At 34.0% G+C, this 24,377-nt stretch overlaps 1 protein-coding gene across 1 annotated transcript; it reads left to right on the top strand.

The window, feature by feature from the left end:
* The first annotated feature begins 882 nt into the window (after positions 1 to 882).
* LOC126770393 (probable chitinase 10) lies at positions 883 to 22,849 on the top strand. The gene is made up of 51 exons (XM_050489791.1): positions 883 to 894; positions 1,176 to 1,318; positions 1,838 to 1,940; positions 2,013 to 2,092; positions 2,213 to 2,262; positions 2,497 to 2,703; positions 3,583 to 3,783; positions 3,870 to 3,978; positions 4,075 to 4,255; positions 4,882 to 5,067; positions 5,166 to 5,285; positions 5,443 to 5,566; positions 5,656 to 5,833; positions 6,206 to 6,305; positions 6,382 to 6,463; positions 6,905 to 7,099; positions 7,359 to 7,621; positions 7,710 to 7,931; positions 8,257 to 8,458; positions 8,693 to 8,799; positions 8,915 to 9,134; positions 9,213 to 9,452; positions 9,551 to 9,724; positions 10,242 to 10,400; positions 10,522 to 10,698; positions 10,907 to 10,987; positions 11,695 to 11,886; positions 12,030 to 12,175; positions 12,760 to 12,988; positions 13,457 to 13,572; positions 13,996 to 14,191; positions 14,330 to 14,509; positions 14,612 to 14,823; positions 14,916 to 15,194; positions 15,601 to 15,798; positions 15,877 to 16,076; positions 16,489 to 16,764; positions 16,849 to 16,982; positions 17,068 to 17,279; positions 17,430 to 17,565; positions 17,650 to 17,792; positions 17,877 to 18,062; positions 18,390 to 18,681; positions 18,899 to 18,990; positions 19,062 to 19,196; positions 19,679 to 19,812; positions 20,059 to 20,192; positions 20,282 to 20,493; positions 20,799 to 21,071; positions 21,462 to 21,644; positions 21,883 to 22,849. Exons 1-51 carry the CDS (start codon positions 883 to 885, stop codon positions 22,153 to 22,155), a joined length of 8,679 nt encoding a protein of 2,892 aa, XP_050345748.1. The 3' UTR covers positions 22,156 to 22,849.
* Positions 22,850 to 24,377: the final 1,528 nt, after the last annotated feature.

Genomic DNA, 24,377 nt, shown 5'->3' on the forward strand with positions numbered 1-24,377 from the left:
TATACATTACGTGAACCTGTCTCAAGTGTTGATCTTCGTCTTGACTCTATCATGTTATGTAAATTATGCAAAGATAGAGTTAGGTGCTTGATTGGTAGTTCAGTGACCGACGACATTGCCCACGCTTACGATTTTAATTCGGTATGTCACGCGGGAGCCGTTAATGATTTAAAGTCTTATTGAAAAAGCTCCTAGAATTCCCCGAACAAAGCCAACTTCATCGTTTTTTATTCGAATTAATTACGACTCGTAAGTCATAATAGCACATCAAACTGAATAAAAACTGACTGCAAATCGTGTGCCCATAGAATGAATACCTACTCCCATTGTTGACTAATAAATACACAACTTTTTTAAAGGTTCAACAACCGCCAAGCCTTTGTTCGATAAACTGATTATTTATCCGAATTCTAATGGGTAAAACTGGTATAATCAATAACGAAAACATGTTGCCTATCATATCGTTTAGGTTTTAAAAAACATGTAAATATTGTACACTTTCGTAAAAATAATTTATTAATGAACAAAATACATTATATACATGATTCGGTCATTACAACCATTGTTAAGAGAGTCTATCAGCCAACTGGACAGGGATATTACGCAGCACAAGTGTGTGCGTAAACATAGGTTCACTTTCTAATTCTTCACTCTCATAATCCGATGGGACAGAGCTCAGGTGCAGTAGCAGGCTTTAGATACGTTTTTTCCGAGGAACGGGAGTTTAAACACTAACAACTTACAAACTTCGAAGTGCTACTTTGAATTTGCCTAGGCTAGGCCTAGGCTTTATGTAAATTAGCTGAAATATGACGATGATTGCTGAAAATGTCGAAAAAAAACATATTATACTTAATTTAGACGGGTAAATAAGCTCTTGTGATGCCAATACTGGTTGTTAGTACATATATCTATAATTTTACACAAAAAATATTACATTACAAACACAAAGTTACATTAGGTGCAACGGATGGTTGGCCTTATCGGTTGAACAGTGATCTCTTGCCTCTCTTGAATCTCTTGCAGTCTTTTGCCAGAAGAACATTTATTCAATATGTGAAAAGGGGTTCAATAACAGGAACATTAAAAATACATGATTATCTTAAACCCATACATTAAATAAGATTAGTAGTTTTACTGACTACATATAATTAATTTGGCCAATTGTTTTTTAGTGTGCGGTGTTGTACATCAGTGTCACCGCATCACCGCGTTATCCAGATGAGAGCCCTTTTGCTCGAAGCGCTATTGAAACAATACCAGAACATGATCCCATCGCACCCCCTATTCGATCTTCAGTGGAAAGCATACCGCTCAGGTAAATATTACACTAATAATATCGTGTATTTATTCATGACAATCAATGTCATGTAAATAAAATTGTTTTATGTATTTATTATACAACTTATGTTTCATCACCCTTGTTAATTATAATTAAAAGGAAATTGGTATTTATATCTTCCAATAAGGATTGTCGTGATAATATTAAATAATTATCAATTTCTATATATCTTGAAAAGACGTACTTGAAAGTTTATAATGTATAATAAATAATAATTTTAGTTATTACATATTGTGTATATATATATCTGATAGGTAGAAGCTTGCACAAGCTGTACCATATGAATTGATGATGGTATTTTATCCGAGGTATGTCAACAATATCGCGGAAACAGATAAAACTAATTAATTTGAATACTGTATTTTCTACTTAAACTGTTAATGTCTGACGGGCAGTATCCATCCACAATTAACGTACAATTAATGTCTCTATATATATCTTACTACCGTTGAGCATGTGTGTATTATTCCATATTAAGTAAAAATATATTTATAGGAACATTAACGAAGAAGGACAAGGAAGACTGCCTTTGAGAGATGCCGTAGAAAAACGTCCTATACCTGTAGCCGACCGTGACTCTTTGTACAAATACCTTGAGGTAATATTTTATTTTAGTACACCTAATATTATACAAGTAAATAATGTATGTATTAAAAAAATAATTCTTTAGGATGCTAAAAGAACCGGAGTGGATGTGGAAGGAATTGAAGAATATAAAAAATACTACGGAGCTGCTAGTTACTTGAACAAGTAAGGGAAATAAGACCAGTTTTTAATAAAACGTAGTATGATAAAAATTAATACTAAATAATTATTGTTTATTATGACGATTTAGTTACATTTATTAAAATATATCCAATTTTTTTACAGTGGTTCACGAACTGATGAAAAATTAGAGCAAGGAAACGCTAATCTTCAAGGTATTTTAATCATACGTTTTTTTGAAATAAAGAATTTTATTTTTGGTTATTGGATTTCGATGTTTTGTAACTTTAAAATAAAGACAACTATTGACAATGCATCTGTTTATAGTCGTGTTTTATTTCATATCGGACAAAAACAAAAAACACTTTTATTAAATTGCATTTGTAATTAGCTAAGCCTTAATATAGAATTACAACTAAATACTATATCGTAATTAATTTTCACAACAGAAATGCAGCAAACAATGAACGACCCGAACTCGCGTCACCTCGTAGTGTGCTATATAGAGTCGTGGGCCGCTTACCGCGCGCCTCCGCTGGCCTTTACCGCGGGGCTGGTGCCGCGCTCCTGCACGCACTTGCATTACGCTTTCGCGGTCTTGCATCCACACACATACGAAGTTATATCGGCTAATGAGGACTATGATATCATTAAGGGTATGTTTTCACCGAAATTTAGTAATTTCATTTATATATATTAGACGTTGGTAGGTTAAATATATAAAAAAAGCCGAGATGGCCCAGTGGTAAGAGCGCGTGTATCTTAACCCATGATCGTGGGTTCGAGCCCGGGCAAGCACCACTGAGTTTTTATGTGCTTGATTTGTGTTCATAATTCGTCTCGTGCTTGACGGTGAAGGAAAACATCGTGAGGAAACCTGCATGTGTCAAATTTCATTGAAATTCTGCCAAATTCTATCAACCCGCATTGGAGCAGCGTTGTGGAATAAACTCCAAACCTTCTCCTCAAAAGGGAGAGGAGGCCTTAGCCCAGCTGTGGGACATTAACTGGCTGTTACTGGGATAAATATTCCATACATTAAATGAATTTTTAAACATCTGTCATTTTAGGGTCAGTCATAGATAATTTTATTCAAATATAAAAGTAAAACAAGCAGTCACAGGGACTGCCAATATAAGTACCAACTTGAAAATATTTGTCCAATTTCCACATCATTGGCATTTCAAGTAATAATTCTATCACTTTTTATTATATAGCTTTTTATTCATCAAAATATGTCGTAAGCTCGGTACAAAATATTAATACAGCTTAATTGCAATAAATAATAGTTAAAAAACACTTATAATTTTTGTATATACTGTTAGTATTTACAAAAATTTCAATCATATTATTGGTACTTTCAACAATTTCATTATATTAACATTAGCATATCGGTGACGATAATCCAGCGCAATGCGCTTAAAGAAGTTTTCACTTCAAAAATATTTTAATCCTTAGATTTTCGGTCTTTAGTCAAATGTAGAACAGACTAAATATAGTATATAGTATATGTGATATGATAAAATTTTGTACAGGTGGTTATCGCATCGCCACGGGCCTAAAGCGTCGTATATCAGGTCTGCGAGTTATCATAAGTGTCGGAGGCGAGGGTATGGAGCGGTTATTTAGTGAAATGGTACAGGAACCCTACCGACGTAACTCATTCATCGACAGCGCGGTCACCTTCCTACAAGAACATGATTTTGATGGTCTCGACCTTCATTGGGTATACGCAGGTAAAGAAACGTGAAATTAAGATGATACGACCATACATATAACACATTAAGGCCCACCGCTTACATTTCAATATTTTATAATTCAGGAGACAAGGACGAAAAGGAAAAAGAGTTATTAACTACACTCTTATATGAGCTTCGCGAAAAATTCTCTTCGTATGGTTATCTTTTATCGACTGTTCTTCCTCCGTACAGGTAAGAATGAACTCCAAGACATAATTATGCGACCATTTTAAGACTGAAAATCTTGTTAGCATATTATAGCATAGTAATATTTTAAATTGTGTTTAGGTACCAAATAGAAGATGGCTACGATCTAAGTGCTGTCAGTGGAGCTACGGATTACACCATTCTACAGGCTTGGGATATGACGCACTCGAAGCGCGAAGACCCTCCATCCAAAGCACTACAGCACAGCCCCCTTCATAGAGACCCGGGTGCCCCTGCAAGAGATCAGCGATTCGATAACATAGTAAGGAATTCCTTTAAAAATATCTAATTACATACAAGAATTATTTACTTTTGGGACTTAACTAAATACGATGATGTTGTTTAACGGGCTTTTAGTTAAACACTAATTTCTTTTTTTCTGTCATCATTTATTTGACATACACCATACACTTACCACCACCACATACATTTTGTATGTCAAATAAATGATGATAAGACACAGAATTATTTAATTAATCATTACTTAAACAGCATTTATAGGTAAAGCCGATAAACATAAAGTTATTAAAATTATTAACATGCTGGTGAGAATCTTGAACAAATAAAAGATCTAGATAAGATATCTAAAAAAATGAATGTACGTCCATTGACCTTAGTTCTTGCTAATTTAAAAAGGTTTACTTTGTTTATGTACTACTTATAATTAGCATAAGTGCACTAATGGCTCTTACTGCACGCAATATTTACTCCCTAAGAGAATTTTAGTCCTTTTAGACTTTTTCTTATACCTGTTGACAAGAAACAATACGTTTTTGCATTTTAAAAATCTTTTGACACTTAAATAAAAATGTAAAAAAAATTATGGCGCTTCTTTATAAGAAAGGGAGCCGCTACTGTAATACAATTAAAAATTAAAATGTTTTTTAGGAGTTTATGGTGAAATACATCATTCGCCACGGCATGGCTGCTGATAAGTTGGTACTTGGTATTCCGTTATTCGGACGCAGTTACACGCTAGCTGCTTCGACTTTGCCTTCTCCTGGTGCTGCTATTGACGGCTGGGGTGATGAAGGAACATATACACAAACTAAAGGGATGCAAGCATACTTTGAGGTAACTATTTTGCCAATAGACTAATCATATTTAAGGAAGAAGAAATTAAAATAACATTTAAAAAGATATAAAATATATATTTTACTTATAAATTTTAGATATGTATGAATGAACGTGAAGGTAAAGGAGTGAGTGGCGTAGACGCTGCTGGCAATGCATTTGCTGTCTTCGATAATCAATGGATAAGCTATGATACGCCCAACACTGTTTTAGAAAAGGTAAGGTTTCTTTTAATATTCCACGTAGTAAATTGTTAATATTTCTGATTGGTCAAAGCACTTCTTGAGAAGACATTATTTCACTACGCTGCTCCAATGCTGGTCGATGACTTGTGAACAATTTAGATGATTTTAAAAGATTTTTTTTCTCATTTAGATGAAGTTTATCACAAGTTCTGGATTAGCCGGCGCGGCTGCCTGGGCAATTGATATGGATGACTTCCGTGGCTTGTGTGGATCGCCTTTCCCAATCTTAAGTGCTATATCTACAAGTTTGAATGGTATAAAATTTAAAATACATTGACCTTTATATAAAACGTTATAAGTAAATACGAATTTAATGTTTTTTTTTCTAATCCTAAACTATTAGGTGAAGCGACTTTCACTGATCAGTCCTCTCTTAAAATTGGATCATGTGAAACTACTAACCCTTACTTGGCCTCCGACGAAGAATCGTGCGCTCACTTCCATTTCTGTACGGGCGGGATCAGTTACAGAATGATTTGTGAAGATGAAAGGCTTTACGATCCCTCAACTGGTTTTTGTGGGTAAGATTACTTTTAATATCGCTTTTATTATATTTCAGTTAGACAAATATTATATGATTTCCCCGTCCATTTTTATTTATATCATACACCACAAATTCACATTTCAACAAGTATAATAATACAAAGTAGTATCTTTATATACAATTTTGTCTTGAATTTTATAATATAATATATTTTAGCATTTTTTAATTATTTAAGAAGATACATTTATTTATTAAATTTTCAACCTTTTTTTGGCTGTTGTTTTTTTTTTGTTTTGTTGAGAAATTATTTTAACCTAAAATATATAAAATATACAGCGAGGTAGTTAAAATTCCAATTCAGATGCTTAATATAAAAGGTTTAAAATTAAAACAATTAATTTTATTACAGTCATCAAGATGTCGGCAAATGTATTCCCGGACAAAGTCTTAGAATTAGTGTCGAAGAGGCTACTCGTTTCTTGGCTCAAGCATATGAAACTGATTTTGAGGCAATTATTTTTATAATTAAACAAATAAATTTGTATCATTTAAATTAAAGAAAATAAAAAAATGTTATTTTTACAGTGGAATAGTGGAACTCACAAGGACACTCAAAATATGGAATCTGATCGTTTACTTACTACATATCAAGCAGAAAATAGAAAAGGTAAAATATAAATAAATAAATGTAATACCAGTTGTCACCCGCCGCTTCGCCCACGTTTTAGGGGGAGGTGAAAGTATAGTCAATATTCGTCCTAGGGGTTCAGGCTTGCTTCATACCAAATTTCATCAAAATCGATGCAGTGGCTTAGCCGTGAAAGCGACAGCAGCAGATAAAAAGACAGAAAGAGTTACTTTCGCATTTATATCGTATAGAATTATATTCTATATTATTAGTCCGTTGAGACAAAGCCAAAGATCGTAATGAAATGTAAATGATGTATAATATGAATATATAATTAACATCTTATAAAATAAGAGCAGCAATTGATTCTAACAAATAAGGTATTACATTAACATAGACGAAAAGTTTTATTTAAATATATTATTTTATTTTAAATCTATTAGTATTTTCAAAAATATGATAACGTATTTATAATTATTTTTTCAGGAAATGATAATGAAAAGCGCGTAGTATGCTACATGACTAGCTGGGCTTTCTATAGAAGAGGCGATGGCAAATTTGTCCCAGAACACATCGACACTAGACTGTGTACTCATATTGTCTATGCGTATGCCTCTTTGTCACATGACGAACTTATTGCTAAGGAGTTCGATCCTTGGGCTGACATCACAAATAGTAAGTGATACAAAAATCTCCCTGTGACCCACTTAAAATTTGGATTATATATGCCTGTTTCATTCTCAATATGATGAGTATATAAACAAGTTCATCATCACAGCTCATCAGCTAAATACACGTATAGACTCTACATTCTTTATAATTATCAGAGCCTAGTCTATAATATTTTTTTCAATTCGAGCTGATAATTTCTGATATTAGCATTTTCAAATATCAGAATAGAATTTATTTCGTAACATTATGCTTTACATTTTAGATCTCTATGAACGTGTTACTTCTCTGGGTGATGCTAAAGTCTTACTGGGTTTGGGTGGGTGGACTGATTCTGCTGGGGACAAATACTCGCGTTTGGTATCATCGCGTACCGCACGTGCAAGATTTACGGAGAGAATTGTTACTTTCCTACGAATGCATAACTTTAAGGGTCTACACTTAGACTGGAACTACCCGGTCTGCTGGCAAAGTAATTGCAAGAAAGGTGCCAAGTCGGATAAGGCGAACTTTGCAAAATTAGTTCAAGTATGCAATAACATTAAAAAAACAAACAATTTAATTCATAAAGTTTTTTGTTTGTGACCAAGTACAAATTATTTGTGTAATTTTATAGGAATTATCGAAAAGTTTGCACGCTGCTAATATGGAATTGGGTGTCGCACTCTCCGGATACAAAGAAGTTATTGAATCGGCTTATGATTTACCAGCCATATCTGCTGCCGCTGACTTCATGAGTACAATGACATATGACTATCATGGTGGATGGGAACGAAACACAGCTCATCACACTCCATTAGTCCCGATAAAAAACGACGGTCTATCTTATTATTCTGTTGTAAGTTATAAACTTAAGAAATATTATCATTAGTCTTTACACTGTGGAAAAATCAAAAAGTATTATACACATACTACCATGCCGAATGATTTTATCACAAATTATTTACAAAAAACTGTAAAACACCCTGGCGTACATATATATACATATGTTATACAAGCCAAATGAAAAAATATAAATACATTTTTTAAGGAAATATATTTCTCTAACGACTTCGAGTTTTTTATGAGCCAAAATGAGTATTATAATGTGACCTTGCTATAAATCACAATTTTCACTCCTAATTGTATTGATTGATATCTTATGATTTTATATATATTATTAGGAATATGCAGTAAAAGCTTTGATAAGTAGGGGAGCAGATCCTAAGAAGCTATTACTTGGGCTCGCGTTCTATGGTCAGTCATACAGACTCGCCGATATGGAAGGCTCAAGCGGACCAGGATCACCAGCCGCAGGTCCCGGAGAACCTGGAGAATTCACAAAACAACCCGGAATGCTGGCTTACTATGAAATTTGCTACAGAGGTATTTGAAAATCTATTATAAGTATATAATTAAATTATAAACATGCAAAATAGACAATAATAATAGCTTGTAGACAATAAATAGACTGTAGACAAAGAAATTGTATTTAAACTACGATATCACATCTCGTGTACAACGGTTACTTTTTAATATCGTTTTTAAAGATCCTAATTAGCTAGAAAAAAAATTAGATAATATTATAGAAATATAATAACGTGTTTAATTTTGTCCTAGTGAAAAATTTGCGTTGGAAGACAGGCCGACAAGAGAAAGCAGGCCCTTACACTTATTCAGACAATCAGTGGGTCGGATACGATGATCCAAAATCCATAACAGAGAAGGTATAAATTAATATAAATCTGCAATAAATCTTTATTTGTTTTTACTTATATATTTGAATCCTTTATGAGATAACATCATCATGGTTCGTGTTATACTATTTACTTAATTGTGCAGGTTGAATGGGCAAAAAAGCAAGGATTAGGCGGTGTGACAGCATGGGCTATAGATTTGGACGACTTTAACAATCGTTGCTGCAACGAGCCATCGCCACTATTGCGTGCTGCAGGTCGTGCTTTGGGACGTTTGGTTCCTCCTCCTCCAACATCTGCTTGTGAAAGGCCACCACAACCAGTCACACCAGCACCACCAACAACAACACCTGCTGAATCGGACGGTAAAATAATTCAATTTTTTTTTAAATATAAATCGGATATTATTTTACACGCATTCAGTTTGATACTTTTCAAAATAGGATCAATTGTAGGTGGTGGTGACCACGGCAGTCATGTTAATCATGACCATCATACTTCCACCACCTGGCCTGGGTGGAACCCCTCGACTACAACCCAGAGCACAATGCAAACCTGGTGGTCCCAGCCTACAACAACTCCTATGACTACAACGCCTACGACTACGAAAAAACCTACTACAACTACTCGACGAACAACTACTAGCACAACTACAACTGAATCGGCTCAAATGGATTCTGGTAATAATAATTATATAACACTAACAAAGATACAAAAAAACGTCTTAAAATAAAAATTCGATGACCGTTTATACTCCTATTGTAAATAACAAAGAAACTTTTAGAGGTTGAAGGCTCACTTTGTGAAGTGGGTGAATACCGAAATGCACCGGGAGACTGCGAAGCCTACCTGCAGTGCGAGGCTGGACATTGGCGCAAGCATCGCTGTGCGCCCGGACTGCACTGGTCCATCAAGACTAATAGGTGTGACTGGCCCAGCTTTGCTAAGTGCACAGGTAAAAATATACTTTATAACATTATTTTATTATTATATGCGTCTTGATAGCTGCGAAGATTGATTGATAATGATTATTTTTTTATTCGATCGGTTATTAAAAACATTTATAGAATGTTCTAACTACTACTCGATGTCTCCGCTTTGGTATATTGATTTTAAGAAATCTTTTATATCGATCCCTAAAATAGGATTCAATAAAATCTATGTTCTATGAATATTAGGAGATAAAATCCACCAGATGTGGAAAAATGTTTTTCTAAACAGCGTTATCTCATTTTAACACTACATTTAGAAGATACATACTACAAATATGAGCACCTAATAGTTAAAAAATATGTTTTTCTGATTTACTCGTCTAATTGCAATGGTCATTACAGCCATTAATGAGCAACATGGACATGAGATAAAATAAATTTATAAATAATGCAATGTACGTTTATAATTCTTTTCTTAAATACGGGTGTATTAAGTATAAATGTTTGTCAGTTCACTATCCATAAATGTGTTTGTTTTAGCAACATCGATTAGTGAAGCGAGCACAGCAATTACTACATTGGCTCCTATGACTTCACGACCACCACCGAGACCAACTACCACTAAACGATCTACTACTGCATCCACTACTACGACAACGACATCTACAACTGGTAGACCAACTTCAGTGGTTATTCACGGTTAATTTTTTTTTTATTAATTTATGCTTATAAAAGCGTATATATTTTGGTTTTGTTTTTTTTTTTCTAATGTCAAATATCAGCTTATTTCTTAAAACAATCTGATAAGATATTTTCATAGACGGCGTGTCAGAAGGTCGCCCATGTAAAGGCCAAGAGTACCACGAGGTTGTCAGTGACTGCAACTCGTACTTGCACTGTGACGGCTCCGTGTGGCGCCTGCAACACTGCGCGCCTGGCCTGCACTGGAGTACTGTACAGAAGCACTGCGACTGGCCCAAATACGCTAAATGCGCAGGTAAGAAAGACATTATTAATTATTCAAATTAAACGCGACTGTTTACGCGTTTTCTGAATCTGTAGTAGTTGTAAGGATAGAAAATTAAAAACTTTTTTAGTACACTAGCAACCATTAAAATTAACATAACAATAAAAACAACTTTTTTCTATTATAGTTTTCTATAATTTTTACATAAATTACAACCTATAAATTATTGTTACTGAAGGTTCAACTCCCAAAACAACTACGGCGGCTCCGAAACCGACGCGGCCAGCAACTAAACCAACAAGGCCACCAACCACAGCATGTAAGTTACTTGAAAATAAAATATAAGGATTTTTTTTGCAAACTAAAATAGGTTTTAATTTAAGTAACATATTGAGTGACGCTTCTCGGCGTATTTATAATTACGATATATGTAAATATGTTAATAAAAAGAAATTGGTCCAGGAAGAACAATTAATAACAAAATTAGGTTTTTTTTTAATTATAATTCAATTTCTTCACTTACATGTGCGTCCGTGCTTTGAGTTATATATAAAATTGCTTTAATTTTAATACTTATAAAAATTAATAATTACAAAAACTAAATAAATATTATATCGTACTCATGTACATTGTACATTGGCGAACATATATATTTACGTTGATTAAATTTTAGATTAAATTCTAAAACTAGTAAACTACTATATAGTTCTAGTTGTCACGAAAAAATACTTGTAACCTCTATCACCAGATAAGAAAGGATTCAACAGGATCCCGAATACATTCAAATGATTGAGTCGTAAAATTAAAAAATATACATACGTGACGTAACATTTATGTGATAAATAAAGGTAAACTATGCAACCAACGACTTTATTGATAATAATAAACTTTGAAAATGAAATTATTATTGTAATTATTACCTACAGCCTATTGAAAATAAAACAAAATAAATAGGATATTACAGTAATTATTTTTTTTTTATCATAACATGCGTCTATATTTATTAATTATATATTTTAATATTAGCAGCGGCATCAGTGGACCGACCATCTGAAGACGGCCAATGTGGTCTTAATGAAATGCACGCGCCAGCGTCAACTTGTGATTCATACTTGCTGTGCGTTGGAGGTCGTTGGCGAAAACAGCTGTGCCCGCCCGGCCTCCACTGGGACAAGCGCACAAATCGGTGTGACTGGGTCGAATTTGCTATGTGTGAAAGTACGTTTTATCATCAATCTCAATCGATAAGAAATATTAAATGTTTTCATTTATTTTTTCTTATCTTATATAATGATGTATTAATTAATATCGATATCACGTTCTTTTATTCTAAGTAAAACGATATTTTTGTATAATTATAGCAAGACAACCAGACAGAACTACTAAGCCACCCTTCCAGAGTATATTTACAACAACATCCCGAAGACCACCAACCAGAAGAACGACTACAACAACAGCGAGACCTATTACTACTGTGACCCAAACCGGCCAATATCAGACACCAACGGTAAATATCACTTTAAGTATATAAGTTTGCATAATATGTATATCACTATATTATCATAACTCGCCGTTCTATAGCTTTACTGTCGCATTATTACGATCGGCTTAGAGGTTTTATTGCAATGAAGTAACAGGACAGACAGGCCCCAAGTCTGTTTGTTACTGATTTTTATAATAAGTTTGAAACGTATAGAAATAAAACGTAACATATCATCATAATACATATCCGATATAAACAACTAATCGGCTTCAGCCCCCGATTTATGATCAGGCCTGCAAGCAACGGCCTATTGGCTCCGCCACCCACTTCGGAATAGGGGACTCTAAATGTCAAAGTGGACGTTGGATCTCTAAGTATGGGATTGACTATAATATAACATAAGGTAGTCGCATAAAAGTTTCCTTCCTTTTTTTTTCTTTATTTGTAAAACAAAAATGTAAGTAATTGTAATTTTTATGGAATAAAGTATTCGCTGTCTAAGCTTATTTTATTTCCGAGAGAGCGTAATCATTTACAATTGTACTGGTGTATAATTTATTATACACCAGACCTATAAACACGCTTTGCAAAACAATGTTTCTATCCAGCGATGCTCCACTGGCACATACCACGCGCATCCTCGCTGCGAGAAGTTCTACGTGTGCGTGAACGGCGTGCTCGTAGCACAGAGTTGCGCGCCCGGCCTCGTCTGGAATACAAAGCATTCTCAATGCGACTTCCCGTCGAGAAACTCTTGCACTGACAGGCGACAGATCACGTCCTCTCCTACAGAGACGAAACCTAACGCTATGCTGCAGATGCCTGAGGAAAAACCAAGTAAGATTGTTTTTCAGATGTATTGAAAACTACTAAAACCCGTGGCCTGGCCAACATGGAATTCAGTTTGTGACAAAAACCCTTAAAAATCTGTCTTTTGAACGTACATTCTATCATACTATTTGAATCATACATTTAAAATATTTTATTATTAGGTAGCGAATGTAGTTTAAAATAAAAAAGGTATATTTTGTTTGTGGCAACTCGCAAATAGCCATTTTAACCAAAAAAGTTAATGCAAAATGCAGTTAATGTAAAAAGCAGTTAATTCAAAATCACAGACTGACAAAATTACATTTTTTTTATTTGTATAGATATAGATAAAGAATATAGACGAAAAAAAAAAATTGCATTATATATTATACAGCAAACTAGTCTCAACTTAAATACACTAAGGCAGAAAATTGCAAACTCAAAATATTTCCACTTATTATAAAATATTAAATTTAACTAACATTTTCTTTGCAGCCTTCTGTGAAAGCGGCCAATACGCCGCCGATCCTTTAGATTGTGCTCGATACTTACACTGTTTATTTGGTAAATTCGAAGAGTTTTCATGTAGCGCCGGCTTGCACTGGAATCAGGTAACGTTATTATTATTATTAGTAATTAGCAGAATAGCTAATGAATGGCTGATCCAAACACAAAGCTCTATTAACGAAAGATATATATAATTATAATATATTGTTCTATCTATACTGCCTGTCAATGTCCCATTAAAGCCTCTTCTCTTTTTGAGAAGAAGAGTTTATTCCACCATGCTATTCCAGTGCGGGTTGGTAGATGATGGATGTGGCAGAATTTCAGTAAAATTAGACACAGAAAGCATCACGTAGTTCTTCAAGGCTGAACACGAGATAAATTATATAAACATCGTTTAAGACTCTTTCTTCTATTGCTTAATTATAAAAAAGACGCTATAAAACTTTAACATCATGTAAATAATAGTAATATGCTAAATATAATCATGTGAGTATTTATTATAAATATTTTGAATATTTGAACAGGAGAAACAAATCTGCGACTGGCCTAGTAATGCTCCCTGTAAAGTTCAGAAGCTAACAACAACAACAACGACTACAACTACAACGACAACAGAACCTACTTTAATAGATTCTGAGCCTGAAGGTCCCGTACAGTCCAAACCGATTGTTGCTGATGTTGATTTAGTGGAACCTGGAACTAAACCAGAGCTATTAAACAGTAAGAATTTACTATACAATACTTATTTAAATTCATTTTTATTTATAATCACAAGATTATTAATATGATTAAAAGAAATTTATATGTTTTTCAATATTACTAAATAATAACTTAAATAATTTAAAATTTGTATTTTAGCACGCTACAAACTCGTCTGTTACTATACAAATTGGTCATGGTATCGACCTGGCCTCGGAAAATTCAACCCAGAAGACATGGACCCTTCAATTTGTACTCACATTGTCTACGGATTTGCCGTTTTAGGAGAACAAGATGGCCTAATAACGGTTCATGATCCCTGGTCTGACACAGAAAATCGTAAGTAAAATTAAATAAAACCTGATAAAAAATAAAATAAATAAAAGATAAAATATTTAATATGAAAATATCGTTTAACATTATATTATTTAATTTCAACAGGGTTCTACGAGCGTGTGGTAGACTATAAAAAGTATGGCGCTAAAGTGTCATTAGCGATCGGTGGGTGGAAAGACTCTGTCGGTGATAAATACTCCAAGTTAGTGAATGATCCTCAAGCACGCGCAAGATTTGTTACTCATACTGTACAATTCATAGAAAAATACGGATTTGATGGACTGGATTTGGACTGGGAGTATCCGAAGTGCTGGCAGGTACGTTGGCGTAATTATAGAAGACAATTAAGTGTTACTTGTTATATGTACATTATTTATTTATAAAAGTTTTGAAAACCATATTCTTTCAGGTGGATTGTTCTAAAGGTCCTGATTCTGATAAATATGGATTTGCCGATTTGGTTCGAGAATTGTCTGCTGTTTTTAGACCGAAGGGTCTTCTATTATCTTCTGCTGTATCTCCAAGCAAGATGGTCATAGATGCTGGTTACGATGTACCAACCTTGGCGCATTATTTAGATTGGATCGCAGTGATGACTTATGATTATCATGGTCAGTGGGACAAGAAGACTGGCCACCTTGCTCCACTTTACTATCACCCAGAAGACGATAACACTTATTTTAATGCTGTAAGTAGTTTCAATATTGATTCATCGTAAACTTTGTTTATCTTGTATGTATGTAGCTAAGGTTCAAAGCTAAGGTTCTGTCGAAACTTTTTATTAGCAACTTGAAGTCTAGAAGTTGGAAGTGTACACTCCCGTGCCGCAGTAAAGCATGTAAAGCCGTTGGTCCTGCGCCTGAACTCTTTCGTTCGTGTCGGATTGCCCTCCCATAAGATTATGAGTGTTGGGAAATAGAGCGTTCACCTAAGTTTTCACACACGCTTGTGCACTATAATATAATATAATAATATGTCCTGCACATTTGGCTAATCTCTCTTGTGATTGGTCGCGCTGGCCGAAATCTGTCTGGAGAACTTTATTATTATTTACAAAAATATGTTTTAAAGCTTATTTATACACCCTTTTTTAGAATTACACAATGCATTATTGGATGGAAAAAGGTGCACCCGCATCTAAGCTCGTTATGGGTATACCGCTGTATGGTCAAAGTTTCACAACATATTCACATTGGGATAATCGTGTTTCCGAAGGACTCAACAAACCAGCTATAGCAGGTGGCGAAGCGGGTGAATACACAAGAGCAAATGGATTCCTGGCCTATTACGAGGTACATAATAATATTTTGAAACTATTCAAAAATCTAGCATATATCTAAAACAATTTTGACAATTTTTTTTACTTTCAGATATGTGAACGTATTAAAAATCGCAATTGGGTAGTAGTTAAGGACAAATATAACCGTATGGGTCCCTACGCTTATAAAGGTGACCAATGGGTATCGTTTGATGATGTCGATATAATTAAAAGTAAAGTTAACTTTATAAAATCCCTTGGTTTGGGTGGCGGTATGGTTTGGGCAATTGATCTCGACGACTTCAAAAACAGGTTAGTTATATTTATTAATTGTTTAATTTACTTAATTACTATAATATTAATAACTATTAAATTAATAGAAAAATATTCAATATTATGTATAGGCACCATGATTATCAGGTCACTTTTTTTGAAAAATAATTTATGTGTAAGCAATGAAATAGCAATGTATTCGAAAGTGATATTATTGCTTTTTCACGTTTATTTTTCATTAGGCTGAGAATGATAAAAAATATAAGCCTTTAATATTATCTTTCCATAGAAAGAAAAAAATAAGTAAATGCATAAATATAATAAAGAGAATATTTAAACATTTACTTAAAGATCGGGATGGTTGGCGTTCTATGAGGGAGGCTTTCGTCCAGCAATGGACAGCGATAAGCTGATATAATAAAGAGAATATTAAATGATAAACTTTTTTTAGGTGTAATCAAGGCAAATATCCACTTTTGAATGCAATCAAAAATTCTCTACTGGATTCAAAAGTAGACTTAGAGTCAGTACCGGTGAAACCCGTCGCTGAACCGCAAAATTCTTTAGATGATGATTTGGAAGATATAGAAGTAAAGCCTGTATATAATAAGCCTACTACTTCACGACCAATAACAACAAAGAAACCCACGACAGTTGCCGTAGTTAACGATGAAGTAGAAGAAGAATACAAAATTGTCTGTTACTATACAAATTGGGCTTGGTACAGGTAAGTTGTATTCACTTAAAAATCGGAGTTTAAAAACCGTAAATTTTATTTATGATTCAGATAATTGTATTTTCTACTTTCCAGGCCGACTGCTGGCAAATATACTCCCAGTAATATCGATCCATCACTTTGCACACATATAGTATACGCATTTGCTGTACTAGACAGTACAAAATTGGTCATGAAACCACATGACAATTGGCTGGATGTTGAAAACAGTATGTACCTAAAGAATCATTATTATGAATGGTGTATTTTTTATGGAATTATGTTTTGTTTATAATGAACAAATCCCATTTGCAGAATTTTATGAAAAGGTTGTAGCCTTAAAAAGCCATGGTGTAAGAGTGGTCTTAGGCTTGGGAGGATGGAACGACTCAGCAGGCGACAAGTACTCTCGATTAGTTAATAATCCTTCGGCAAGAAGGAAGTTTATTTTACAAGCCATTGATTTTATTCAACACCACGGATTTGATGGTTTAGATCTTGACTGGGAATATCCTAAATGTTGGCAGGTAAATAGTGAATTCTTGTGTATGTATGAATATACATGAATCCTGGTTCAATATAATAAAAAATCGAATAAAATCTGTGTTTACATAAAAATTTAAATCATACGGAAATCTAGTATGGAGTTATTAATATCACTAATAATTTTATATCAGGTTGAGTGTGAAAAAGGACCAAGTTCCGATAAACAAGGCTTTGCCGCTTTGGTCAAAGAATTGCGTGCTGCGTTCGAACCTCGAGGGCTTCTTCTGTCTACTGCTGTCTCTGCAAGCATAAGAGTCATTGACTTAGGTATAATATGTACACCTTATTATCAGTTTTTACTCTATGTATATATTGTTTATTTTTTTGACAAATACCTATTTCTTTTTATAGCATATGACATCCCTGTGTTGGCTGAGAATTTAGACTGGATTTCATTAATGACGTATGATTTCCATGGACAATGGGATGGGAAAACTGGTCATATTGCACCTATGTACGCTCACGAAGCTGATGACGATAAAACATTTAATACGGTATGCAATAATATAAATATATGACAAATTTAAAGATAAACAATAGTTTAGTATACTTTTTTAAAACTTTATATTATTTTTCAGAACTTTACTGTAAATTATTGGATAAACAAAGGAACGCCGCGTAATAAGCTTGTGATGGGTATTCCTTTCTATGGTCAGTCTTTTTCATTAGTCGAAAACTCAGGTAATGGCTTAGGAGCACCCACGTACGCTGGTGGTGAAGCAGGAGATGAGACAAGAGCACGTGGGTTCCTGTCATTCTATGAGGTTTGTATACTTAAATTTATTATAACTTAATTTAAAGTACCTCTTCATCTTCCTACATACATATGTAAGAAATATTTTGTGTTGAGTTTACCTTTTTGTATGTATTCATGTTGCAAATGAAGCAAAAGTAATCAAATAGATTATTAACACAAATACGCGATATGTCAAGTAAAGTGCCGTGCCGATTTGGTAGAATGTTCGCAAAATGCTTATGGCAACCATGGTTGTACATATAAACCACCAGTAATAAACGCAATAATTTATTCTAAAACCTAATAATGTTGTACTGACTACCTATTATTGTAAAAAATTACATACTTGTTTTAGATATGCGAACGAGTGAGAGTACAGGGCTGGCAGGTTGTCCGCGACCCTGGCGGTAGAATGGGACCGTATGCGACGCTGAGCGATCAATGGGTTTCTTTCGATGATGATTTCATGGTACGCCACAAGGCGGAATACGTACGTTCCATGGGACTTGGTGGTAACATGGCATGGGCACTAGACCTTGATGACTTTACTGGAAGTTATTGCGGCTGCGGACAATCACCGCTGTTGGCCAACATCAACCATGTGCTACGGGGAAGGGAGGCTCCACCGCGTTGCGCTTTTGAAGAGAGTAAGTCGAATTATTAAATATTCATATGTGCTTAGTACTATTATATATATTACTTTATATAAAATATTTCTTTTTCTAAAGTTTATTAGAAAATAAATTTATTGACCAAATGTTTTTTTATTTAAAATTAAAAAACATTTTCTATTGTTCTATATCCGTAATTGTAGAATGCGTAGTGATGTTAATACCTAACAAGTGTGCTGTGATATTTTTGCAGTTCAAAGTCCACCTACAGCCGTTGCCACAACGCCAGCTGAACCTATCGCACCCCCAACTGATTCTCTTTCAGACACAGAAATTGTCAATGATGTAAGTTCATCTTCTTCTCGATCAGGACATCTGTGATGTGACAAATGACAATGCTTAACATTTATTTGTAGGGATCATCGCTTGAGGGTAAAACTTGTTCTGGTGTCGTGTTTAAAGATGACGAAACGGATTGTGCCAAATATTATCTGTGCATAAACGAACAATACATACAGCTTACTTGCCCTACGCCACTTGTGTGGAATCAGGTAAATATTGAATTTTATATTTGAGTCATTTTATAATATTTATTCATGTTCTTACTATTTTTACATAAATATTTAAGAAAGAGATATGAGAATCAAATTTATCAAATATTTTCACGTACTTTTATCGATTATTTCAAATCTTAATTGAGCTTAAAACAATTCACATTATGTCTTATCAGTATAACTTATAACACAAAATTTTATAGGCACACATAATAAGCGAAGTGTTAATAGGATTATTTTTAATAATGTAATCAATGTTTAATATAATGATAATTTATTATAATAGACCATGCGACAACATTTAATCAATACATTATAAAACATGCTTATTCAATTATTTAATTGTCAAAATTTATCAGTATCAGAATCCTTCCGCATGGTTCATATTGATAAAAAAGTATAATCTTTAATACAAAGTACACAACGTCTAGATAAAAAAAATATCTTCGTCATTCATGAGCTGTCTTTCATAATTACAGAATCATTGTGATTTCCCGAATAAATCAAAATGCAAAAGTAAAAACAGCTTGAAAATTAAAGACGCTACCAATGAAGTAGATTATGAATTCAAGCCTATCGTCGCGTGCTACTTTACTGATTGGGCTTATTATAGGTGAGTAATAAGATCGAGTGGTGAGCCATAACGTTTGTTTCTTGCTTCCAATGAACTTCAAGAATAAAAAAAGGAAATCTTCTTACAAATTTTCATATAAATTTTTAAACCTTCCTTATTAATATTATTAAAAAAACAACAAATACCCCATCCAAATTTAATTTATAAATAAGTATAATATGAAACAATAGACATCGTCATTTTTGATAAAACACGTAATTAATTGATTCTAAATACTTCAATCAGGCAAGGCAACGGCAGTTTTGGGCCCGAACAAATTGATCCATCACTTTGCTCACATATTATTTACTCTTGGGCGCATCTTGACGGTGACAGTAACACAGTAGTTTCCGGCAATCCAGAACTGGACATTAGTTACGGTAAATAAAGTATATAGAAATATATATTAAATGTACCTATTAGAACTTTTCAAATTGCGTCGTTATAAAATAAATAATTCATTTTACAGACTTCTATGGAAAAATCACGGAGTTAAAATTAAAGGGTGTAAAAGCAATTCTTGGAGTTGGCGGAATTGAAAACTCGATAGATGAGAAATGGAGCCAAATGGCTGCAAGCCAAAATAAAAGGAAAATATTTGGAAGTTCATTATTAAGGTTTATTCAAAAATGGAGTTTCGACGGAGTTCAGATAGCTTGGCAATATCCTGTTTGTAAGGAGGTAAAACAATATTTTCTTGTATATATGATTTAAATTATGTCCAAATAGAAGCTATATTCATATGAATAACCAGAACAGCTTTATTCGATGCTATGTTTTGTATATATATTGATGGATATACAAAGGAACATGCATCAAAAATAACATATTACATATCTGTATTTATCTTTCTCTGACAAAGTTGCGAAACGGCTTAATTATTTAAATTATTTAGGTTACTATGTGTTATTTATGTATTACTGTAAAAATACCTTTAAAAAGTATTCATAATCCTTATATTTTAACGACGTATTTAAATTTTTTAGGCTCCATGTTCCGGAAAAAACACTTCTGAAAAAGACAATTTCAGTATTCTTCTCATAGAGCTGTCAAAGATATTACGCCCACATAATTTGGAGTTCTCTGCAATAGTGGCTCCGAACCCTGAAATCGCAGCAGTGGCCTATGATCCCTCCGTGTTGACAGCCACACTTGACTGGATAGCGATAGCAGCCAATGATTATTACGAAACAGACTCCAAGAGGACTGCTTATCTTCTACCATTAATAAGCAATGAACCTCATAAATTAGATAGCTTAGTAAGTACAACGTCTAAAAAAGTGAAAGAGCATTCGGTGTCTTCATAATATAAAGAGACTACTTCGAATTTTCGTCGGAGTACGTTTTATTGAGCAGTAAATAAGTAAGAATTAGCGTGGAATTAAGTTTGTTTTTGTTATTTTAAGCAATGAACATAATTTTGTTACAGCTTTAGCTAGATTCTAAACCTGACCTAGAAGTTTTTTAAACAACCAAAGTTATCCTCTGGCCGAGTTATTTTCGATACAGAACTATAAAATTTTTACAAAATCGTATTATTAAATCAGTTCATTTAATTTTTAAAAACTTTGAACGATTGAAGGAAGCCACATGCAATCCGACCAAATGAATACATAAAATTGTTATATTATTTTCTTTTATTTTTGTAGGCTGCGATTATAGGTTTCTGGTCAAGTATAGTCCCAGTTAATCAACTGGTGATGGGGGTTCCTGCGTACGGTCGCTCTTACACTTTACGAAGCGAAATGAGCACAGGCGTTGGTGCGCCTATAACCGGACCGGGTACGCCGGGCCCTTACACGAGGATACCCGGATTCCTTGCCTACAATGAGGTAAATGTTTCTAAATGTAATCTGAAAACTGTTATTACCGAATATAATTAAAAAGTTTTAGAGATAATTATTATTATTATCTAATAATATTAAGCAAGTTCATATAATTGAAAGTGCAAGAACACTTTATTACAAAATCAAATGGATCATTTTTTTTTTTAATATTGACAAAAATTGTAATCGCTTGAGTCAGCTGTTATAATTTCTGTATTGAATAAAACAACCAAAACATTTGCAGATTTGCGCCCAAACCGAATCTACCTCGTGGGACGTGAAGTCCAATGAAAAAGGTACGTATGCTGTAAGCGGGTCGCGATGGGTATCATATTTGCGGCCGCGGGACGTGATGGCGGCGACGACAGCGTTAAGGTTGGCGGGGTCGCGGGGCGCGGCGCTGTGGGCGCTGGACCTGGACGACTGGCGCGGCGCGTGCTCTTGTCCGCCGCGCGCCCTCCTCCTCGCACTAAGGCAGGGCTTACTCGAACCTCAGTCGCAGACACTTGTATGTTAAATTGCAGCACCTGGACACTTCGATACGAACTCGCAACGTTATATACCTACATCATTTTAAGATAACGACAATCAATGCAAATAATAAATAAACAGCCATATTTAAAAAAAAGTACTATTTTCAAGTCTCAATCAAAAAAAAATGTAGTGAAAAGGCGCATTCATATGTGTTACAAATTATGTAAATAAAAAAATTATGAGTAGGGACCGTAATATGAATGTGATATCCTTCCTTCAATTTAAAAAACAGCCGACAAAGCTATTATAAAATAGTTACTGTAATTGAAAGAAGCCAAAATGGTCAACTTAAAATTACATTATCATAGATTAATAACATCGGTGCTAATCAAGAAGTAACTTTTACTATATACTACCTCGAGCGTTGCTCATGTTAAATATGAATAGATAAGAAGGAAAAAGGATTGTGACAAAGATACTCAGTTTGAGGACCACTGACGAACTACCATTTATGAATCGGAAAAAAAACATCGTAAACTATTGTTTTACTTGAAAGTGTAAGTCCTCAAATAACTTCTCATAGTATTAAGATTATAATTATAAGTTGTAAAAACGTCGGACATTATCCAGTGTCCGTCACGAATGTACTCTACACGTATACGTAAGAAACATATGTGTATGTTACTGTACTTAAATCACCAAAATATTACATTTATACAAAAAATACGAATAAATGATGAGGAATAACAATTCAGATTGAGTTTTATTTATATAACTAGCTGAGTCACAGGACTTAAATCTACCTCCTGTCATAAAACTAATTGGGTATGTTATAGAGTTCATTGGATAATGATAGTGTGAGGGCAAAAGACGTACACAAGATACGAAAGGTACGACGACCCTACGTGGAGTGTTTCGAGTTGTATTGTGTCGTGAAAATCTTCTACCATGTATCGTAATAAATCAAAAAACGACGTCGCATCTAGATAAAATGTACGGCACGACGTCGTAACGTGTCGCTGCGTAGGTAAGAAAAGAGCGTATTCATTCCTTAAAGGCGGGCAAAGCACCTATAAGCCTTCCGGTGTTGCAGGTTTCCATGGGCGGTACTAAACACTTTCCATCAGATGAGCCTCCTTCCCCGTTTGTTTTGTTAAAGGGGTCAAACATACAAAAAGAAACGCGCTTCGTGAATAAATAAACACTAAATGTTACTCGGAATAAGGCTTCCTATTTTTCAGTAATAATATTTTAAATCTAAGAGTGGCTTTTGTGTAAGGCGCGTACAAACTAACGAACCGATAGAAATTACAAAAACTGTTTTTTACACTATCACTTCTTCATCACGTCTCTAAAGAAACTACACATATTTTATACCATACGATTACTTTCTATCTTTGGAACAAAAACTAACTCAGTACATTAATTATTTACCTCTGTATATATTTTAGTGTGTTTGTAATTAGTGTGTAGTTTATAAAATTTCTGAATAACTTCTTTTTCTCGCTGGAACAACGCATTTATGCGTAACACCCATGTGATGGTATATAAGTTATGTGAAACTCATCGCCGCTGAGTGCGCCGGAATATCTATTACAAAACCCAGCAGTAACCACTCTGTCTATTCGGGTGGCAGAGTCACCTGCGCTTACAATGACGCCCCTGAGGTCTGAAATACTCTCGACCTCCGTCTTCTCCACCACCTAAATTAGGGATACCTTTAAATCAAGAATGAATAGGAATATTCTAGGCAATCGCGTTTCACATTAGATTATCATCACTTTCCATCAGGTGTGATATAATAACAGTCAAGCGCAAACCAATCATTATATGCGATTACAAGTGCTACGATCATGTTGAATTGCCATCCATTCGGATCATGAGAGAAATACATTAAAATAGATATATATTCATTATTTAAAATGAACCTTATATGTGTTATACTGCGTATTCTGATTATACGTATTTTCATGTAAGTACGCCAAAAATAATAAAAATAATCCAAAACTACAAATGTAAAAGGGTATAAAGGAGTATCGAAACCGATTTATCAACCGAACTAATATTATGTTTAGTTTCTTTTATTCTTAAGCTTTTCTTTATCCGTTCTTCTTTTTATTATTTGTTATATGATAAGTTCATGCTATAGGTACTTACTATAAGTCACACATAGTTTTAAAAAATTACGACGATAAACCTCTGTTAAGTTCAAACTCTATTTATTACCATTAGCAACTAACGAATTCGATCGCATGACACATCAAC

The sequence above is a fragment of the Nymphalis io genome, chromosome 8 (assembly GCF_905147045.1).
Source record: "Nymphalis io chromosome 8, ilAglIoxx1.1, whole genome shotgun sequence".
Lineage (NCBI taxonomy): Eukaryota > Metazoa > Arthropoda > Insecta > Lepidoptera > Nymphalidae > Nymphalis > Nymphalis io.